At 44.0% G+C, this 24,283-nt stretch overlaps 1 protein-coding gene across 1 annotated transcript in view; it reads left to right on the plus strand.

Moving 5' to 3' along the window:
• The first annotated feature begins 1,091 nt into the window (after positions 1–1,091).
• Positions 1,092–24,283, plus strand: part of LOC127329315 (uncharacterized) — a 61,578-nt gene continuing 38,386 nt past the window's right edge. The window contains exon 1 of the mRNA XM_051355846.2: positions 1,092–1,130. Coding sequence (XP_051211806.2) covers positions 1,092–1,130 — 39 coding nt within the window. The remainder of the gene's footprint in view (positions 1,131–24,283) is intronic.

Below are 24,283 nucleotides of genomic sequence, written 5' to 3' on the forward strand. Positions count from 1 at the left end.
GAAAAATAAAGAAGCAGTCGAAAAATAGCAGAACAACTCGAAGGAAGGCCACTTACTTCGGGAAGAGCGTGGTTACCACTATATGGCTCCACGCGGCAAGAGGACGGAACCTCGTGTTTCTTGCCCAAGGAGGAAAAACGTCGGATGAGCCTCTCCAAGTCCTTCACAGAGAGGTCCTTCGACAAGAGATCAACATCTTTCTCGCCAGAGTACAACCAGAGAGGGTTTTTGCGAGCCTGCAGTGGCTGCACCCTGATCCTAAGGAAGTAAGCAGTTATCTGAACACCCGAAAGTTCCTCTCCGTGGGTGTTCTGGAGCTGATAAATGCGCTTCATCAGGGCGTCGGTAGCCGCCTTTTCTTTGGCAGTGGCCTCGGCGTCCCAAGATCGGCGCCTAAGAATTCTTCGGCAACTTCGAAGGGAGCGATGCCATACTCCTGGGAGTTGACATACTCATCCTGGATGTACAACCATCTTTTGCGCCACCCTTGGACGGAGTCGGGGAATTTGACGTCGAAGTAGTCAACATCGGGTCGTACGCAGATGCAAACCTCGCCCACATTGTAGACGACGTTGCTGGATTTGTTGCGCCAGAGGTAGAAAATACACTTCCATAGGCCCCAATGAGGATGGGTGCCGAGGAAGCACTCGCACAAAGTGATAAAAATAGAGATGTGGAGGATGGAGTTTGGAGTCAGCTGGTGTAGCTGGATCCCGTAAATAAAGAGAAGACCACGAAGGAATTCGTGGACAAGGGTAGAGAGGCCGCGAATGAGGTGGTCGATAAAAGTTACCCGGTACCCGATTGGAGGGCGCGGGAAGCTCTCGTCGCCAGGGAAGATCAGCGAATCCTGCTTCTTCAGCAGGCCAAATTTCTTCAGCATCCCCGTGTCCTGGTTGGAGATCTTGGAGCGCTCCCACCCAGAGACCTCAGCCTTGTCCATGGTAGCGTTTGTGCCTGGAGCTATATGCCTCGTCAGCTTCGTGCGCGGCGGCATAGGGGAGCGTTTTGGTGGAGCAGCGGCGCGAAAGAGAGCAAGGGCTTGAGGATCTTAGAGGAACGACAATGGCGGAGGCGGAGAGAGGAAGAAGATGTGCGGCGCGGCGAAGGGGGAGAATGAGGACGATGAGGTACCTTTATAGCGAGGAGCCGATCCGTCACGCCGTTGGATGAAAAAGAAATGGATCTTAAGCCTTATGCGTGTCAACAAGGGTACAACGGTCTTTTCAGCATGAAGTTAATGGACAGGAGTTACTGCGCGTGTGCCGGAAATTGCGGAGGACGTGTGTCATCCACTTGCGCAATGTGTCGATCGCGCAGAACTTTGGACCCACGTTTCAGAGAAGTGACAGGAGCCGTGGTTTCCCAATGAGATGATCGTGGCAATCGTCAGCAATGACGTCGTCAAAAGAGAAAACTTCGAGTGGCTTCATCCAAGGTAGTGACAAAGAAAACTCGAGTCATTTAACGAAGAAATTTCGGGAGCCTATGACTAAATCCGAGGATTTGTTCATATGCTCGGGGGATACTCTTATCAGAAGAATTGTTCAAGCTTCTGATAAGAGATTAAGCTGAAAGACAAAATATAGAGATTATTATGGTAGCAAAGGTTGAGCCTACAGACAAGTATAAATACTTGACTGTAGCCTCGGGGGCTACTCCCATCGGGAGCGCTAGTTGCGCACCCGATGAAAAAAAAAGAAATGAAAATAGCGACAAGTCCAAAAATATAGAAGGTATAAACACTACAAGTTGAGCCTACACCCAAGTGCAAGCACTCGATTGTAGCATCGGGGGCTACTACCATCGGGAGTGCTTGTCGCGCACCCGATAAAACCCGAGAAAGAATAAAAACAGGTGCCAAGACAAAGATAAAGTGAGAAATCATTGTTGTATATCTTCGAGTTACATATAACTCGCCATGTACTCCCATCGGGAGATCAAGATATTATCATAAGCAGGTTGAAGAAATTGGCAATTCCAACATCCGAAAAAGGCACTCGACAATATATTCCTAGAACGCGTCCGTCGCGATGAAAATTCTGGATGCCGAAATATTTTACGAAGGTAAGTCCCCAGGATCCGTCCTGTGAGGCGTGGTATCGCACCCGAATGCGCTCTACTACTTTTTCCGTGTCAATAGACGCGAAGAAAAATCCTAGCGGACGCGTTAGGTACTCGATAAAATATGACTGTAATTCGGTTCATGGTAAGACCTTAAGCGGCACATGTCGAATTACGCCAGTATACCGAGGTCGAGTCCAGGGACTTGACCTTGAAGTAGGTTTTTGCGGGTTTTCCACGAGAGCAGTTAATTGGTACCTGATCCGTCAGATGAACTAGCCCCATCTACCATTATCCCTGCGCAACGTATAAATATTTTAGAGAAAATATATGGTAACTCGAAGAAATTATGAATCAATTCTAACGATGAAGATTTTACTCGATTCTAGGATTCAAGCAAAATCTCGGGGGCTACTGAAATAGGCATCCCGAATGGGCCTGCCGAAGAAGGTACCCGGGGATTACTGAAGGCCGATGACCCGAAGATTACAAATCCCGGAGGCCCAATAAAGCGTCGATATGGAAGATGGAGATAGATTAGGAATAGAGAGATTTATAAGTGTACGGGACGAACTCAAAGAGTCTCGCTGTTTGTAACTTGTACGGCACGAAACACTTGGCTCCGCCTCCTATATAAGGGGGAGTCGAGGGAGAAAGAAAGGATCGAATCATTGTCAATACAACCGTAGTTTTTAGCAGTCGAGCACTGATACGTCCCAAACGTATCTATAATTTCTTATGTTCCATGCTACTTTTATGATGATACTCACATGTTTTATACACATTATATGTCATTATTATGCATTTTTCGGCACTAACATATTGACGAGATGCCGAAGAGCCAGTTGCTGTTTTCTGCTGTTTTTGGTTTCAGAAATCCTAGTAAGGAAATATTCTCGGAATTGGACGAAATCAATGCCCAGGGGCCTATTTTTTCACGAGGCTTCCAGAAGACCGAAGAGGAAACGAAGTGGGGCCACGAGGCGACGCCACACTAGGGCGGCGCAGCCCAGCCCCTGACCGCGCGGCCCTGTTGTGTGGGCCCCTCGTGACGCCCCCTGACCTGCCCTTCCGCCTACTTAAAGCCTTCGTCGCGAAACCCCCAGTACCGAGAGCCACGATACGGAAAACCTTCCAGAGACGCAGCCGCCGCCAATCCCATCTCGGGGGATTCAGGAGATCGCCTCCGGCACCCTGCCGGAGAGGGGAATCATCTCCCGGAGGACTCTTCATCGCCATGATCGCCTCCGGATTGATGTGTGAGTAGTTCACCCCTGGACTATGGGTCCATAGCAGTAGCTAGATGGTCGTCTTCTCCTAATTGTGCTATCATGTTCGATTTTGTGAGCTGCCTATCATGATCAAGATCGTCTATTTGTAATCCTACATGTTGTGTTTGTTGGGATCCGATGAATATTGAATACTATGTCAAGTTGATTATCAATCTATCATATATGTTATTTATGTTCTTGCATGCTCTCCGTTGCTAGTAGAGGCTCTGGCCAAGTTGATACTTGTGACTCCAAGAGGGAGTATTTATGCTCGATAGTGGGTTCATGCCTCCATTAAATCTGGGACAGTGACAAGTTCTAAGGTTGTGGATGTGCTGTTGCCACTAGGGATAAAACATCGATGCTTTGTCTAAGGATATTTGTGTTGATTACATTACGCACCATACTTAATGCAATTGTCTGTTGCTTGCAACTTAATACCGGAAGGGGTTCGGATGATAACCTGAAAGTGGACTATTTAGGCATAGATGCATGCTGGATGGCGGTCTATGTACTTTGTCGTAATGCCCTGATTAAATCTCATAATACTCATCATGATATATGTATGTGCATTGTTATGCCTTCTTTATTTGTCAATTGCACAACTGTAATTTGTTCACCCAACATGCTATTTATCTTATGGGAGAGACACCACTAGTGAACTGTGGACCCCGGTCCTATTCTTTACATCTGAAATACAATCTACTGCAATTGTTCTTTACTGTTCTTCGCAAATAATCATCTTCCACACAATACGGTTAATCCTTTGTTCACAGCAAGCCGGTGAGATTGACAACCTCACTGTTACGTTGGGGCAAAGTACTTTGGTTGTGTTGTGCAGGTTCCACGTTGGCGCCGGAATCCCTGGTGTTGCGCCGCACTACACTCCGCCGCCATCAACCTTCAACGTGCTTCTTGGCTCCTACTGGTTCGATAAACCTTGGTTTCTTACTGAGGGAAACTTGCTTCTATACGCATCATACCTTCCACTTGGGGTTCCCAACGGACGTGTGCTTTACGCGTATCAAGCTAAATTTCTGGCGCCGTTGCCGGGGAGATCAAGACACGCTGCAAGGGGAGTCTCCATTTCCAATCTCTTTACTTTGTTTTTGTCTTGCTTTATTTTATTTACTACTTTGTTTGCTGCACTAAAACAAAACACAAAAAAATTAGTTGCTAGCTTTACTTTATTTACTATCTTGTTTGCGTTCTCTATATCAAAAACACAAAAAAATTAGTTACTTGCATTTACTTTATGGGATTTCTACTTTCGTGCCCTCGGGTCCTTAGTTGTGCTCAGTTTTCCCCAGCTCCTTAGTTTTTCCTCAGTTTTATCCTAGCCTTTGTCTGAAACCATCACACGTGATGTAACGGCCGGTTGCCCGACGGTTGACTGTTATCTTGTGACTAGTGGGGCCACGTAGAGCCCGCAAAGACACGTCAGACCATCCATCTTTGTTTGACCGTAAGCATCGGTGTATCCCTGACCAAAACGCGCACGAGTGGGGCTTCGGTATATCGAATGACAAGTGGGCCATGGCGCTGATACAATGGGCAATACACGGGTAGGAATAGATTTTTAAACGGAGCTCTACAGCGATGGCACGGAGGAGGTGGCCTGCGGGGTGCCGAGATGAGATCGACGTCCACAAAGAACTGCATGAGGCAAGACCAGACACATTAGATAGATATGAACTAGACGCGTTTAACCATGCAAAGAAGAGAAGAAATGGTCGACGACATCGACGACTACCTCAAAACTTTGACTGACCGTGTCCGACACGAACGCGAGCAATGTAGAGAAAACTAGTGTCTCTCCTTTCTGGCGTGTATAGATGGGTGCTAGAAGAGTGTGGTGGCGAAGGGAAAGACCTCGCGGTGGTCTGTGGCATCCAGCATAGCGGGGCGGCGTGGCCGTGCCCACAGCGGCGTGCATGCATGTTCGGCATTGGCATCAGCATGTACGTTCGGCATTGGCCTCGGCGGTATCTCTGGTATGTCAGTGATCGAATGAGAGGATGGGATTGACGGTGCATCCCGACGGTGACCTAGCACTGGCGGCGAGCATAGTCGTTCTGACCATGCCGATATCGGCATCGGCATCGTTTGGAGGCTGTGGTGCTCGAATCAAGGTGAGATTTGTTTCTTGTACGCCAAAAGTGATTTGAAACAAGTTTCGTGTTGAAGGTTAGGTAACGAAAGTTTGTAACTAAGCCCAAAATTATACTAGCGCCATGGTGAGGTTCTTTTTGATAGAGCTATACGGTTGGGCAAACTTTTTTGACACTTTTTAGATAGGGTTCCTTGTTGTTACACGTATGGCATCATGTATGAAAAATTTGGGGTCATTTGGAGATGTTCGAAAAAATCACTTTGCTTAAACGCATGCCGTTTCGTCTCACTGAAACCAGCTTTTCTAACAAGGTGATTTTTTCTACATTCTCTAAATGACCTCAAATTTCATACAGCTGATCTTCTATACATAGATAGATAGATGGTTTCGTTTTTACATTTTTCGAACTTTTTATTTCCCTTTATAATACCCAATTGATTTTCAGATTTTGTAACAAGTTATGGCATCATGTATGGCATCATTTTCGCCCTAAATTTCAAATTTTGTGAAACTTTCCCTTTTAGATATTCCTTGTTGTTATAGATATGGCATCATGTATGCCAAATTTGATTAGGTCTCACTGAAACCAGCTTTTGTAACAAGTTAGGTTTTTTCGACCTTCTCAAAAGGGATTTTTTTTCTACCTTCTCTAAATGACCTAAAAAAATCATACAGACGATCTTCTATACAAAGATAGGTAGTTTTTTGCGTGAAAAGTAATGGCTACAACAAATCGGTGATGGTTTATCATTTTTTTCGTGAAAATTAATGGCTACAACAAATCGGTGATGGTTTATCATTTTTTGCGTGAAAATTAATGGCTACAACAAATCGGTGATGATTTATCATTTTTTGCGTGAAAATTAATGGCTACAACAAATCGGTGATGGTTTATCATTTTTTGCGTGAAAATTAATGGCTACAACAAATCGGTGATGGTTTATCATTTTTTGCGTGAAAATTAATGGCTACAACAAATCGGTGATGGATTATTATTTTTTCGTGAAAATTAATGGCTACAACAAATCGGTGATGGTTTATCATTTTTTGCGTGAAAATTAATGGCTACAACAAATCGGTGATGGTTTATCATTTTTTGCGTGAAAAGTAATGCCTAAAAGAGTTTATAATTTTTAGCGCGTGAAAATGAATACAGAAAACCGCCCTTTAGCATACTTAGAGAGTGGAAGGTAACCGCCGACAGAGAGAGAGAGGGGTTATCCTGCCCGTTAGATCATACGATCAACGGTCGGCGGGCACGATCCGCGTGACATGGGCTAGACCAATCAGGGCAATGTTGCACGTCTGCGAGAATTTGTGGAGGGAGAGGGCAAAACTGAGTAGTATCAAGAAACCAAGGGCACCTGTGTAATAAACAGACTAAGGGATTCAAATATGAGATTTAAAAAATGGAAAATGTGTGTTTTGTACAATGAAACCCATCTTGGCCTACCTCAAACTATTTGCAATACAAATATACATGAGTGTGAGAATTGTGGCCTCATTTAGACAAAGTATGTTTTGGGGAAAGCTATTTTGGGAAGGGCTTATTGTGGAAAACCATGCACCTTCATAGCTACTAGGTGATTTGAGAAGTGGCAATTTGTGGTAAAACTTGATTTATCTATTTCTTATCTATGTTTTTGAAGGAGATATGCCCTAGAGGCAATAATAAAGTGGTTATTATTTATATCTTTATGTTTATGATAAATGTTTATATATCATGCTATAATTGTATTAACCGAAACATTAGTACATGTGTGATATGTAGACAAACAAGAAGTCCCTAGTATGCCTCTTAAACTAGCTTGTTGATTAATGGATAATTAGTTTCATAATCATGAACATTGGATGTTATTAATAACAAGGTTATGTCATTGTATGAATGATATAATGGACACACCCAATTAAGCGTAGCATAAGATCTCGTCATTAAGTTATTTGCTATAAGCTTTCAATACATAGTTACCTAGTCCTTATGACCATGAGATCATGTAAATCACTTATACCGGAAAGGTACTTTGATTACACCAAACACCACTGCGTAAATGGATGGCTATAAAGGTGGGATTAAGTATCCGGAAAGTATGAGTTGAGGCATATTGATCAACAGTGGGATTTGTCCATCCCGATGACGGATAGATATACTCTGGGCCCTCTCGGTGGAATGTCGTCTAATGTCTTGCAAGCATATGAATGAGTTCATAAGAGACCACATACCACGGTACGAGTAAAGAGTACTTGTCAGGAGACGAGGTTGAACAAGGTATAGAGTGATACCGAAGATCAAACCTCGGACAAGTAAAATATCGCGAGACAAAGGGAATTGGTATTGTATGTGAATGGTTCATTCGATCACTAAAGTCATCGTTGAATATGTGGGAGCCATTATGGATCTCCAGATCCCGCTATTGGTTATTGGTCGGAGTGAGTACTCAACCATGTCCGCATAGTTCACGAACCGTAGGGTGACACACTTAAAGTTGGATGTTGAAATGGTAGTACTTGAATATGGAATGGAGTTCGAATATTTGTTCGGAGTCCCGGATGAGATCCCGGACATCACGAGGAGATCCGGAATAGTCCGGAGAATAAGATTCATATATAGGATGTCATTTTATGTGAATTAAAATGTCGCGGAAGGTTCTATGGAAGGTTCTAGAAGGTTCTAGAAAAGTCCGGAAGAAACCACCAAGGAAGGTGGAGTCCACATGGGACTCCACCTCCATGGCCGGCCAACCCTAGTGGGGGAGGAGTCCCAAGTGGACTCCCCCTTAGGGGGCCGGCCAACCCCCCATATGGGAGGTGGAACTCCCACATTGGTGGGAGTCCTAGCTTGGCTAGGTTTCCCCCTCTTATGGGAAGTTTTTGGTTCGGGTCTTATTCGAAGACTTGGAGACTAACTCTTGGGAATCCACCTATATAATGAGGGGCCAAGGGAGGGGGCCGGCCACCCCAAGACCACAAGCCGGCCACCCCCTCCCAAACCCTAGCCGCCCCCCTCTCCTCCATATCTCCCGCGTAGCTTAGCGAAGCTCCGCCGGACTTCTCCACCGCCACCGACACCACGCCGTCGTGCTGCCGGATTCAAGAGGAGCTACTACTTCCGCTGCCCGCTGGAACGGGGAGGTGGACGTCGTCTTCATCAACAACCGAACGTGTGACCGAGTACGGAGGTGCTGCCCGTTCGTGGCGCCGGAACCGATCGTGATCAAGATCTTCTACGCGCTTTTGCAAGCGGCAAGTGAACGTCTACCGCAGCAACAAGAGCCTCCTCTTGTAGGCTTTGGAATCTCTTCAAGGGTGAGACTCGATAATCCCCTCGTTGCTACCGTCTTCTAGATTGCATCTTGGCTTGGATTTCGTGTTCGCGGTAGGAAAATTTTTGTTTTCTATGCAACGTTATCCTACAGTGGTATCAGAGCCGTGTCTATGCATAGATGGTTGCACGAGTAGAACACAATGTTTTGTGGGCGTTGATGCTTTTGTTATCTTTAGTTGAGTACTTTGCATCTTTGTGGCATAGTGGGATGAAGCGGCTCGGGCTAACTTTACATGACCGCGTTCATGAGATTTGCTCCACGCTCGACATGCAACTTGTATTGCATAAGTGGCTTTTCGGGTGTCTGTCTCTCCTACTATAGTGAAGATTCAATTTACTCTTCTATTGACAACACTAGTATCACCGTTGTGGTTCATGTTCGTAGGTAGATTGGATCTTACTCGAAAACCCTAAACCACGTAAAATATGCAAACCAAATTAGAGAACGTCTAACTTGTTTTTGCAGGGTTTGGTGATGTGATATGGCCATAATGTGATGATGACTATGTATGAGATGATCATTATTGTATTGTGGCAACCGGCAGGAGCCTTATGGTTGTCTTTAAATTTCATGTTGAGTAGTATTTCAAAGTAGTTGTAATAGTTGCTACATGGAGGACAATCATGAAGACGGCGCCATTGACCTTGGTGCTTCGCCGACGATGATGGAGATCATGCCCGTTGATGATGGAGATCTTGTCCGTGCTTTGGAGATGAAGATCAAAGGCGCAAAGACAAAAGGGCCATATCATATCACATATGAACTGCATGTGATGTTAATCCTTTTATGCATCTTATTTTGCTTAGATCGCGACGGTAGCATTATAAGATGATCCCTCTCACTAAAATCTCAAGATAATAAAGTGTTCATCCTTAGTAGCACCGTTGCCAAGACTTGTCGTTTCGAAGCATCTCGTGATGATCGGGTGTGATAGAATCAACAAGTGCATACAACGGGTGCAAGCCGATTTGCACATGCGGATACTAAGGTGGCCTTGACGAGCCTAGCATGTACGGACATGGTCTCGGAACACGTGATACCGAAAGGTAGAGCATGAATCATATGATTGATATGATGAACACTTTGAATGTTCGCCATTGAAATCACACCTTGTCTCGTGATGATCGGACTTAGGTGCGGTGGATTTGGTTCGTGTGATCACTAAGACAATGCGAGGGATATTGTTTTGAGTGGGAGTTCACCTAATTTTTTTTAATTAAGTTGAATTAAAATTTGAACTCAATTTGTCATAAACTTAGTCTAAACTATTGCAAATATATGTTGTAGATATGGCGTCCTCAATCAATTTTAACCAGTTCCTAGAGAAAGAAAAGCTTAAGAGCAACGGTAGCAACTTCACCGACTGGTTCCGTCATGTGAGGATTTTCCTCAATGGCGGAAATCTGCAATATGTGCTTGATGCACCGCTAGGTGACCCTCCCGCGTAAACTGAAACCGATGAAGTAAAAGCTGTTTACGCAACTCGGAAAACTCGGTACTCTCAAGTTCGGTGTGCCATCTTATGCGATCTGAAGCCGATCTTCAAAAACGTTTTGAGCACCACGATCCACATGAGTTAATCAATGAGTTGAAGACTATATTTGAGACTCATGCGGCCGTGGAATGCTATGAAGCATCGAAACACTTCTTCAGCTGCATGATGGAAGAAGGCAGCTCCGTTAGTGAGCACATGCTCGCCATGGCCGGGCATGCGAAGAAACTCAGTGACTTGGGAATAGTGATTCCTAATAGACTGGGGATTAATCGTGTCCTTCAATCACTGCCACCTAGTTACAAGAACTTTGTGATGAACTACAATATGCAGAACATGAACAAAGAGTTACCTAAACTCTTCTCCATGCTAAAATCTGCTGAGATTGAGATCAAGAAAGAGCACCAAGTGTTGATGGTCAACAAGACCACCAGCTTCAAGAAACAGGGCAAGTCTAAAGGCAAGAACAGGAAGAGTGGCAAGAAAGCTGCCACGCCTCCTGTGAAACCTAAGACTGGCCCTAAGCCTGATGCTGAGTGCTATTACTGCAAGGAGAAGGGACACTGGAAGAGTAATTGCTCCAAGTATTTGGCGGATCTGAAGAGCGGCCTTGTCAAGAAGAAGAAAGAAGGTATATCTGATATACATGTTATAGATGTTTATCTTACTGGTTCTCGTACTAGTACCTGGGTATTTGATACTGGTTCGGTTGCTCATATTTGTCACTCGAAACAGGAACTAAAGAATAAACGAAGACTACTAAAGGATGAAGTGACCATGCGCGTTGGAAATGGATCCAAAGTCGATGTGATCGCTGTCGGCACACTTCCTCTACATCTACCTTCGGGATTAGTTTTAAGCCTCAATAATTGTTATTTTGTACCCGCGTTGAGCATGAACATTATATCTGGATCTTGTTTAATGCAAGACGGTTATTCATTTAAATCTGAGAATAATGGTTGTTTTATTTTTATGAATAATATCTTTTATGGTCGAGCACCCGAAAAGAATGGCTTATTTCTGTTAGATCTCGATAGTAGTGATACACATATACATAACATTGATGCTAAGCGAATTAAATTGAATGATAATTCTACTTATATGTGGCACTGTCGTCTTGGTCATATTGGAGTGAAACGCATGAAGAAACTCCATACCGATGGATTACTTGAATCACTTGACTTTGAGTCACTTGATAGATGCGAAGCATGTCTAATGGGAAAAATGACTAAGACTCCATTCTCTGGTATTATGGAGCGAGCTACTGACTTATTGGAAATCATACATACCGATGTGTGCGGACCAATGAGTGTAGCATCGCGCGGTGGTTATCGTTATGTTCTAACCTTCACAGATGATCTGAGTAGATATGGGTATATCTATTTCATGAAACATAAATCCGAGACTTTTGAGAAGTTCGAGGAATTCCAAAGTGAAGTAGAAAATCAACGTAACAAGAAGATTAAATTTCTACGATCTGATCGCGGAGGTGAATATCTGAGTTATGAGTTTGGCATGCATTTAAAGAAATGCGGAATACTTTCACAATTGACACCGCCGGGAACACCACAACGTAACGGTGTGTCCGAACGTCGTAATCGAACTCTCTTAGATATGGTTCGTTCTATGATGTCTCTTACTGATTTGCCGTTATCATTTTGGAGTTATGCATTAGAGACAACCGCATTCACTTTAAATAGAGCACCATCAAAATCCGTAGAAACGACACCGTATGAATTATGGTTTAATAAGAAACCTAAGCTGTCGTTCCTGAAAGTTTGGGGTTGCGAAGCCTATGTAAAGAAGTTACAACCGGACAAGCTAGAACCCAAAGCGGAGAAATGCGTCTTCATAGGATACCCTAAGGAAACTATAGGGTACACTTTCTATCACAGATCCGAAGGCAAAATCTTTGTTGCTAAAAACGGAACCTTTCTTGAGAAAGAATTTGTCACTAAAGAAGTGACTGGAAGAAAAGTAGAACTCGATGAGATTGATGAATCTATACTCGTTGATCAGAGTAGCGCAGTACCGGAAGTTGTACCAGTACCGCCTACACCGGCAACAGAGGAAGCTAATGATAATGATCATGAAACTTCGAACGAGGAAACTACTGAACCTCGCAGATTGACAAGGGAATGTGCCACTCCTGATTGGTATGATCCTTGTCTAAATGTCATGATTGTGGATAACAATGATGAGGACCCTGCGACGTATGAAGAAGCGATGATGAGCCCAGATTCCAACAAATGGCAAGAAGCCATGAAATCCGAAATGGGATCCATGTATGATAACAAAGTATGGACTTTGGTAGACTTACCTGATAGCCGAAAGGCTATCGAGAATAAATGGATCTTCAAGAGAAAAACAGATGCAGATGGTAATATTACTGTCTATAAAGCTCGACTTGTCGCAAAGGGTTTCCGACAAATTCAAGGAGTTGACTACGATGAGACTTTCTCACCTGTAGCGAAGCTAAAATCTGTGAGGATTTTGTTAGCAATAGCTGCATTTTTCGATTATGAGATTTGGCAGATGGATGTCAAAACGGCGTTCCTTAATGGAGACATTGAGGAAGAGTTGTATATGGTACAACCCAAAGGTTTTGTCGATCCTAAAAATGCTGACAAAGTATGCAAACTTCAGCGTTCAATTTATGGACTGAAGCAAGTATCGAGAAGTTGGAACCGATGCTTTGATAAAGTGATCAAAGACTTCGGGTTTATAGAGTGTCATGGAGAGGCCTGTATTTACAAGAAAGTGAGTGGGAGCTCTGTAGCATTCCTGATATTATATGTAGATGACATATTATTGATTGGGAATGATATAGAACTATTAAGCAGTGTAAAGGGTTATTTGAATAATAGTTTTTCAATGAAAGACCTTGGTGAAGCATCATATATATTAGGCATCAAGATTTATAGAGATAGATCAAGACGTCTAATAGGGCTATCACAGAGTACATATCTGGACAAGATTCTAAAGAAGTTTAGAATGGACGAAAGTAAGAAAGGATTCTTACCTATGTTACCAGGCAAGGTCTTGAGTAAGACTCAAGGTCCGGCTACGGCAGAAGAAAGAGAAAGGATGAGTCAGATCCCCTATGCCTCGGCAGTAGGCTCTATCATGTATGCCATGCTATGTACAAGACCGGATATAGCACATGCTGTTAGTTTGACTAGCAGATATCAAAGTGATCCAGGAATGGAACACTGGACAGCGGTCAAGAATATCCTGAAGTACTTGAAAAGAACTAAGGATATGTTTCTTTGTTATGGAGGTGACCAAGAGCTCGTTGTAACAAGTTACACCGATGCAAGTTGGAACACTGATCCTGATGACTCTAAGTCACAATCTGGGTACGTGTTTATATTGAATGGTGCTGCGATAAGCTGGGCAAGCTCGAAGCGATTGCACGGTGGCGAAATCCTCAACAGAATCAGAGTACATAGCGGCTTCAGAGGCTTCATCAGAAGCGGTATGGATGAAGAGGTTCATTATAGAGCTCGGTGTGGTTCCTAGTGCATTGGACCCATTAATCATTTACTGTGATAACATGGGTGCCATCGCCAATGCACAAGAACCAAGGTCACACAAGAGGCTGAAGCATATCAAGCTGCGCTACCACTCGATTCGCGAGTACATCGAAGATGGAGAAGTAAAGATTTGCAAAGTACACACTGATCTGAATGTAGCAGATCCGTTGACTAAAGCTCTCCCTAGGGCAAAGCATGACCAACACCAGAATGCCATGGGTGTTAGGTATATTACAATGTAATCTAGATTATTGACTCTAGTGCAAGTGGGAGATCAAGGAGATATGCCCTAGAGGCAATAATAAAGTGGTTATTATTTATATCTTTATGTTTATGATAAATGTTTATATATCATGCTATAATTGTATTAACCGAAACATTAGTACATGTGTGATATGTAGACAAACAAGAAGTCCCTAGTATGCCTCTTAAACTAGCTTGTTGATTAATGGATAATTAGTTTCATAATCATGAACATTGGATGTTATTAATAACAAGGTTATGTCATTGTATGAATGATATAATGGACACACCCAATTAAGCGTAGCATAAGATCTCGTCATTAAGTTATTTGCTATAAGCTTTCAATACATAGTTACCTAGTCCTTACGACCATGAGATCATGTAAATCACTTATACCGGAAAGGTACTTTGATTACACCAAACACCACTGCGTAAATGGGTGGCTATAAAGGTGGGATTAAGTATCCGGAAAGTATGAGTTGAGGCATATTGATCAACAGTGGGATTTGTCCATCCCGATGACGGATAGATATACTCTGGGCCCTCTCGGTGGAATGTCGTCTAATGTCTTGCAAGCATATGAATGAGTTCATAAGAGACCACATACCACGGTACGAGTAAAGAGTACTTGTCAGGAGACGAAGTTGAACAAGGTATAGAGTGATACCGAAGATCAAACCTCGGACAAGTAAAATATCGCGAGACAAAGGGAATTGGTATTGTATGTGAATGGTTCATTCGATCACTAAAGTCATCGTTGAATATGTGGGAGCCATTATGGATCTCCAGATCCCGCTATTGGTTATTGGTCGGAGTGAGTACTCAACCATGTCCGCATAGTTCACGAACCGTAGGGTGACACACTTAAAGTTGGATGTTGAAATGGTAGTACTTGAATATGGAATGGAGTTCGAATATTTGTTCGGAGTCCCGGATGAGATCCCGGACATCACGAGGAGATCCGGAATAGTCCGGAGAATAAGATTCATATATAGGATGTCATTTTATGTGAATTAAAATGTCGCGGAAGGTTCTATGGAAGGTTCTAGAAAAGTCCGGAAGAAACCACCAAGGAAGGTGGAGTCCACATGGGACTCCACCTCCATGGCCGGCCAACCCTAGTGGGGGAGGAGTCCCAAGTGGACTCCCCCTTAGGGGGCCGGCCAACCCCCCATATGGGAGGTGGAACTCCCACATTGGTGGGAGTCCTAGCTTGGCTAGGTTTCCCCCTCTTATGGGAAGTTTTTGGTTCGGGTCTTATTCGAAGACTTGGAGACTAACTCTTGGGAATCCACCTATATAATGAGGGGCCAAGGGAGGGGGCCGGCCACCCCAAGACCACAAGCCGGCCACCCCCTCCCAAACCCTAGCCGCCCCCTCTCCTCCATATCTCCCGCGTAGCTTAGCGAAGCTCCGCCGGACTTCTCCACCGCCACCGACACCACGCCGTCGTGCTGCCGGATTCAAGAGGAGCTACTACTTTCGCTGCCCGCTGGAACGGGGAGGTGGACGTCGTCTTCATCAACAACCGAACGTGTGACCGAGTATGGAGGTGCTGCCCGTTCGTGGCGCCGGAACCGATCGTGATCAAGATCTTCTACGCGCTTTTGCAAGCGGCAAGTGAACGTCTACCGCAGCAACAAGAGCCTCCTCTTGTAGGCTTTGGAATCTCTTCAAGGGTGAGACTCGATAATCCCCTCGTTGCTACCGTCTTCTAGATTGCATCTTGGCTTGGATTTCGTGTTCGCGGTAGGAAATTTTTTGTTTTCTATGCAACGTTATCCTACAGTTTTGAGAACTGGAAATTTGTGGTAAAGACTCCATGAGTATGTGCCACTATTTTTCGGAATTTTTTGCACATTAAATGACTCATTTAACTAGTTAATCCCATTTGTTGACTGTCTGTTGACCAGCCACTTGAGGGTAAAACTGAGCATATTGCACTAGCCAGTATTAGCACTCAAGGGGAAAACTGAGCACACAAAAAATGCTAGTATATGACTCGAGGTTATATCTGAGTATATCTAAATTTCCAGGGTTAGACTCGAGGACGTGTGTTGCGGTGCAGAAATGGAAGACGTGCAATTGTTGACGCGTAGACGTGGGTCGCGGTGCAGAAGTCGAAGACGTGCAATCGTGGACGCGTGTTGCATTGCAGAAGTCCAAGACGTGCAGACGTGCAGCGGTGGACGCGTAGGACGCGGGTCGCATTAACCACCCCTCGCCTTTATAGACGCCTCCTCCCACTATCTCTGTCACTCTCACTCGCCCACGCAACGACGCCACTCTCACGTCCCATCATCTTCTCCAAAGCAAAAAACCCTCTCCCTCTCCCTCTCCCTCTCCTCTGCCGGCGAGATGGACAAGGAGAATGCCAATCCCATCGTCCACGGCGCCGTCGGCTCCAAGTGCGACGCCTCCCTCTTCGACGCCGTCCCCTCAACGGACGTCGCCGCCGCCTCCGCCGATGCATCAGAGGCTGCTGCCGCCGGTGGCGGTCAGATCCCGCCGGGATATGACCCCTATGAGCCGGTGCCGTACGTCCCGCCCTCGAACCCCTACGACACCTTCCTGGAGGACCCATGGAGCGAGGTAACTACGGTTTGCTTCCTTTTTTGTTCCCCATTCCTTTTTGAACCCTATTTTTGCTGGTGTAGATGGATCTGTAGATGGATGAGCATTGGGCTAATATTTGCGCCGATTTTATTCCATTTTGTTTTGATCACTTCTTGATTTTCTTTAAGATTTGGGGTTCGGCCGTTCGGTTAATTTATGCTAGTAATAATTGGATCTCAATCAGTTAATTTATGCAAGTAATTATGGGAGCTCAATCAGTTATTTTATGCACTAATCGAAAGATATCAACCGTTTAATTTTGCAAATAATCTGGAATGTGTTCAAGTTCAGATCTGGAATCTGTTTCTTTGCCTATGATGAATCGTTGGGCACAAATTTTTACAGGGAGGGTTCAGCGAACCATTGCTGTGTACAAATCTGTTGTGCATGAGCTTTGGTTCGCTTACACCTTCCCTGTAGATATATAATCGTGCCCACTCTAACTGAGGCAGACTCTGTTTTTCCTAACTTTGTTATCATGCACGTTCGTCATCGTTGCAACTCATTCACTCATAGTTTCTGTTTGATATGGATCAGATGTCTGGCAGCGACGTCGGTAGCGACGATGAGGAGGAGGACGTCAAGACTCGCCAGGTGCTGCGGAGGCTGCAGGTCGGCCAGTACATCTCCTACTTCGCCAAGGGTGTCTACAGGTGCCCCTTCTGCACTAGGAGACTCGGCGGCACGGACTTCAACTGCCTCATCACGCATGCTGAGAACATCAGCAACACCTTCCCCAAGGTCGGCATGACGGTGAACGTCTACTCCTTCCACGCCAAGCACAGGGCGCTCGGCATGCACCTCCGCAGCATGCAGCGGGTGGAGATCTCCGCCGGGCGCATGCCTCCACTCAAGCCCAAGGCTCCCAAGGGGAGCAGCAGCAACAAGTGGAGGGAGAGCCAGATGGGGTAGGCGGAGTCCTGGACGTGTGCTGCTGCTGCCTCCCATTTTGTTGTTGGGATCCCTTTGTTGTTAGCTAGGGATCCCTTGTTGTTATGTTGTTTGTATGATGGTGCTGTGAAGAACCTAGAACCTGTTACTATGTTGGCTGCTGTGTATGCAGCTTATTATCTAGGGAGGGATCCCTATTATCTATCCCTATTCTACTATATTTTGTTGGCCCTACTTTGTTTTCTCGATTTACTATGACTGTGAATTTATCGTACATTACCCTGGATCCCTACTAGATTTGCTGCCATATTGGGCAAACAACGAGGGCCAAAAGGCACAAATAATTGAAGAAAGACAGTAATGCAAACTTCTCTAGATTTGATACTTATTTGGTGAAAAGGACAGAGAGAAAAGAGGGGAAAAAGGTGCTCTTAATAATGCCAATTTGGGGCCGAGAGAGACAGAACCCAGCTCCTGCTCATGTGCGCAACCAAACGCGGTCTCGTCCTGTCCCACGCGGTCCCTTTCTACCGGCCCCACACGACGCGGCCCCACACGTGACAGAACGGTCAACTAAACGGGAATCCTGCCGTCTGAGCTGCTTCTGCGGGTTTCAAACAAGGGCTTGGAGAAAACTGAGGAAAAACTAAGGAGCTAGGGAAAACTGAGTGCAACTAAGGACCTGAGGGCACGAAAATAGAAATCCCTTACTTTATCTAGTTTGCTTTATTTACTATTGCTAAAATGAATACTCCTGAAAACACTAAGTTGTGTGACTTCACAAACACTAATAATAATGATTTCCTATGCACACCTATTGCTCCACCTGCTACTACAGCAGAATTCTTTGAAATTAAACCTGCTTTACTGAATCTTGTTATGAGAGAGCAATTCTCTGGTGTTAGTTCTGATGATGCTGCTACCCATCTTAATAATTTTGTTGAACTATGTGAAATGCAAAAGTATAAGGATATAGATGGTGATATTATAAAATTGAAGTTGTTTCCTTTCTCATTAAGAGGAAGAGCTAAAGATTGGTTGCTATATTTCCCTAAGAATAGTATTGATTCATGGACTAAATGTAAGATGCTTTTATTGGTAGATATTATCCTCCCGCTAAAATTATATCTTTGAGAAGTAGCATAATGAATTTTAAGCAATTGGATAATGAACATGTTGCTCAAGCATGGGAGAGAATGAAATCTTTGGTAAAGAATTGCCCAACCCATGGACTAACTACTTGGATGATCATCCAAACCTTTTATGCAGGACTGAATTTTTCTTCGCGGAACCTATTGGATTCAGCTGCTGGAGGTACCTTTATGTCCATCACCTTGGGGGCGGCTACAAAGCTTCTTGATGATATGATGGTCAATTACTCTGAATGGCATACGGAAAGGGCTCTGATGTCTACGGGTGCTTCTATTCTTGTAGACAGTGTTGGGCCTCCAAGAGCAGAGGTTTGTAGAACAGCAGCAAGTTTCCCTTAAGTGGATCACCCAAGGTTTATCGAACTCAGGGAGGAAGAGGTCAAAGATATCCCTCTCAAGCAACCCTGCAACCACAAAGCAAGAAGTCTCTTGTGTCCCCAACACACCTAATAGGTGCACTAGTTCGGCGAAGAGATAGTGAAATACAAGTGGTATGAATGAATATGAGCAGTAGTAACGGCGCCAGAAAAGTGCTTGCTGGTGTGCAGTTGATGGTAGTAATATTGCAGGAAGTAAACAAGCAGTAAAACAGTAAACAAGCAGCGATAGCAGTATTTAGGAACAAGGCCTAGGGATCATACTTTCACTAGTGGACACTCTCAACATTGATCACATAATAGAATAAATAAATAGATGGTAGACTCTACACCCTCTTGTTGGATGATGTACACCACTAACTGTGTAGGATTACACGAACCCTCAATGCCGGAGTTAACAAGCTCCACAATATTCAATGTTCATATTTAAATAACCTTAGAGTGCATAACAGATCAACATAACCAAACCAAGTACTAACATAGCATGCACACTGTCACCTTCACACTACGAAAGGAGGAATAGATCACATCAATACTATCATAGCAATAGTTAACTTCATAATCTACAAGAGATCACAATCATAGCCTACGCCAAGTACTACACGATGCACACACTGTCACCATTACACCGTGCAGGAGGAATAAACTACTTTAATAACATCACTAGAGTAGCACATAGATAAATTGTGATACAAAACACATTGCAATCATAAAGAGATATAAATAAGCACTTCACTATGCCATTCATAACAGTGAATAAGTATTCTGTGAAATATAGCCTAAGAGACCCACACGGTGCACACACTGTCACCTTTACACACGTGGGACAAGGAGTCTCCGGAGATCACATAAGTAAAATCCACTTGACTAGCATAATGACATCTAGATTACAAGCATCATCATATGAATCTCAATCATGTAAGGCAGCTCATGAGATTATTGTATTGAAGTACATAGGAGAGAGATGAACCACATAGCTACCGGTACAGCCCCGAGCCTCGATGGAGAACTACTCCCTCCTCATGGGAGATAGCAGCGTTGATGAAGATGACGGTGGTGTTGATGGAGAAGCCTTCCGGGGGCACTTCCCCGTCCCGGCGGCGTGCCGGAACAGAGACTCCTGTCCCCCAGATCTTGGCTTCGCGATGGCGGCGGCTCTGGAAGGTTTCTCTGGTTTCGTCGAACGTGGTAGGGTTTTCGCGACGGAGACCTTAAATAGGCGGAAGGGCTGCGTCAGAAGGGGTCTGGGGCCACAAGACACTAGGGCGGCGCGCCCCCCTCCTGGGCCGCGCCGCCACCATGTGTGGGCCCCCTGTGGCCCCTCTCTGGCGGCTCTCGGGTGTTCTGGAAGCTCCCGGGGATTCTAAGATGCTGGGCGTTGATTTCGTCCAATTCCGAGAATATTTCCTTACTAGGATTTCTGAAACCAAAAACAGCAGAAAACAGCAACTGGCCCTTCGGCATCTCGTCAATAGGTTAGTTCCGGAAAACGCATAAATATGACATAAAGTATGTACAAAACATGTAGATATCATCAATAATGTGGCATGGAATATAAGAAATTATCGATACGTCGGAGACGTATCAGCATCCCCAAGCTTAGTTCATGCTCGTCCCGAGCAGGTAAACGATAACAAAGATAATTTCTGGAGTGACATGCCATCATAACCTTGATCATACTATTGTAAGCATATGTAATGAATGCAGCAATCAAAACAATGGTAATGATATGAGTAAACAACTGAATCATAAAGCAAAGACTTTTCATGAATAGTACTTTCAAGACAAGCATCAATAAGTCTTGCATAAGAGTTAACTCATAAAGCAATAAATCAAAGTAAAGGTATTGAAGCAACACAAAGGAAGATTAAGTTTCATCGGTTGCTTTCAACTTATAACATGTATATCTCATGGATAGTTGTCAATGCAAAGTAATATAACAAGTGCAATATGCAAGTATGTAGGAATCAATGCACAGTTCACACAAGTGTTTGCTTCTTGAGGTGGAGAGAAATAGGTGAACTGACTCAACATAAAAGTAAAAGAAAGGTCCTTCAAAGAGGAAAGCATCGATTGCTATATTTGTGCTAGAGCTTTTATTTTGAAAACATGAAACAATTTTGTCAACGGTAGTAATAAAGCATATGTATCATGTAAATTATATCTTACAAGTTGCAAGCCTCATGCATAGTATACTAGTAGTGCCCGCACCTTGTCCTAATTAGCTTGGATTAACACGGATTATCATTGCATGACATATGTTTCAACCAAGTGTCACAAAGGGGTACCTCTATGCCGCCTGTACAAGGGTCTAAGGAGAAAGTTCGCATTGGATTTCTCGCTTTTGATCATTCTTCAACTTAGACACCCATACCGGGACAACATAGACAACAGATAATGGACTCCTCTTTTAATGCTTAAGCATTCAACAACAGTTAATATTCTCATAAGAGATTGAGGTTTTATGTCCAAACTGAAACTTCCACCATGATTCATGGCTTTAGTTAGCGGCCCAATGTTCTTCTCTAACAGTATGCATACTCAAACCATTTGATTATGAAAACCGCCCTTACTTCAGACAAGACGAACATGCATAGCAACTCACATGATATTCAACAAAGAGTTGATGGCGTCCCCAGGAAACATGGTTATCGCACAACAAGCAACTTAATAAGAGATAAAGTGCATAAGTACATATTCAATACCACAATAGTTTTTAAGGCTATTTTGTCCCATGAGCTATATATTGCAAAGGCGAATGATGGAATTTTAAAGGTAGCACTCAAGCAATTTACTTTGGAATGGCGGAGAAATACCATGTAGTAGGTAGGTATGGTGGACACAAATGGCATAGTGGTTGGCTCAAGGATTTTGGATGCATGAGAAGTATTCCCTCTCGATACAAGGTTTAGGCTAGCAAGGTTATTTGAAACAAACACAAGGATGAACCGGTGCAGCAAAACTCACATAAAAGACATATTGTAAACATTATAAGACTCTACACCGTCTTCCTTGTTGTTCAAAACTCAATACTAGAAATTATCTAGACCTTAGAGAGACCAATTATGCAAACCAAATTTTAGCAAGCTCTATGTATTTCTTCATTAATGGGTGCAAAGTATATGATGCAAGAGCTTAAACATGAGCACAACAATTGCCAAGTATCAAATTATTCAAGACATTTTATCAATTACTACATGTAGCATTTCCCGTTTCCAACCATATAACAATTAACGAAGCAGTTTCAACCTTCGCCGTGAACATTAAAAGCTAAGAACACATGTGTTCATACGAACCAGCGGAGCATGTCTCTCTCCCACACAAGCATTTATTCAAACAAAAACAAAAACAAAAACAAACAGACGCTCCAAGTAAAGTACATAAGATGTGACCGAATAAAAATATAGTTTCAAGGGAGGAACCTGATAAATTTGTCGATGAAGAAGGGGATGCCTTGGGCATCCCCAAGTTTAGATGCTTGAGTCTTCTTGAAATATGCAGGGATGAACCACCGGGGGCATCCCCAAGCTTAGACTCTTCACTCTTCTTGATCATAGTATATCATCCTCCTCTCTTGACCCTTGAAAACTTCCTCCACACCAAACTCAGAACAAACTCATTAGAGGGTTAGTGCATAATAAAAATTCACATGTTCAGAGGTGACACAATCATTCTTAACACTTCTGGACATTGTCCAAAGCTACTGGAAGTCAGTGGAACAAAGAAATCCATCCAACATAGCAAAAGAGGCAACGGCGCCAGAAAAGTGCTTGATGTCTACGGGTGCTTCTATTCTTGTAGACAGTGTTGGGCCTCCAAGAGCAAAGGTTTGTAGAACAGCAGCAAGTTTCCCTTAAGTGGATCACCCAAGGTTTATCGAACTCAGGGAGGAAGAGGTCAAAGATATCCCTCTCAAGCAACCCTGCAACCACAAAGCAAGAAGTCTCTTGTGTCCCCAACACACCTAATAGGTGCACTAGTTCGGCGAAGAGATAGTGAAATACAAGTGGTATGAATGAATATGAGCAGTAGTAACGGCGCCAGAAAAGTGCTTGCTGGCGTGCAGTTGATGGTAGTAATATTGCAGGAAGTAAACAAGTAGTAAAATAGTAAACAAGCAGCGATAGCAGTATTTAGGAACAAGGCCTAGGGATCATACTTTCACTAGTGGACACTCTCAACATTGATCACATAACAGAATAAATAAATAGATGCTAGACTCTACACCCTCTTGTTGGATGATGAACACCACTAACTGTGTAGGATTACACGAACCCTCAATGCCGGAGTTAACAAGCTCCACAATATTCAATGTTCATATTTAAATAACCTTAGAGTGCATAACAGATCAACATAACCAAACCAAGTACTAACATAGCATGCACACTGTCACCTTCACACTACGAAAGGAGGAATAGATCACATCAATACTATCATAGCAATAGTTAACTTCGTAATCTACAAGAGATCACAATCATAGCCTACGCCAAGTACTACACGATGCACACACTGTCACCATTACACCGTGCAGGAGGAATAAACTACTTTAATAACATCACTAGAGTAGCACACAGATAAATTGTGATACAAAACACATTGCAATCATAAAGAGATATAAATAAGCACTTCACTATGCCATTCATAACAGTGAATAAGTATTCTGTGAAATATAGCCTAAGAGACCCTCACGGTGCACACACTGTCACCTTTACACACGTGGGATAAGGAGTCTCCGGAGATCACATAAGTAAAATCCACTTGACTAGCATAATGACATCTAGATTACAAGCATCATCATATGAATCTCAATCATGTAAGGCAGCTCATGAGATTATTGTATTGAAGTACATAGGAGAGAGATGAACCACATAGCTACCGGTACAGCCCCGAGCCTCGATGGAGAACTACTCCCTCCTCATGGGAGACAACAGCGTTGATGAAGATGGCGGTGGTGTTGATGGAGAAGCCTTCCGGGGGCACTTCCCCGTCCCGGCGGCGTGCCGGAACAGAGACTCCTGTCCCCCAGATCTTGGCTTCGCGATGGCGGCGGCTCTGGAAGGTTTTCTCTGGTTTCGTCGAACGTGGTAGGGTTTTCGCGACGGAGACCTTAAATAGGCGGAAGGGCAGCGTCAGAAGGGGTCTGGCGCCACCAGACACTAGGGCGGCACGCCCCCCTCCTGGGCCGCGCCGCCACCATGTGTGGGCC

Source organism: Lolium perenne, chromosome 2, assembly GCF_019359855.2.
Source record: "Lolium perenne isolate Kyuss_39 chromosome 2, Kyuss_2.0, whole genome shotgun sequence".
Lineage (NCBI taxonomy): Eukaryota > Viridiplantae > Streptophyta > Magnoliopsida > Poales > Poaceae > Lolium > Lolium perenne.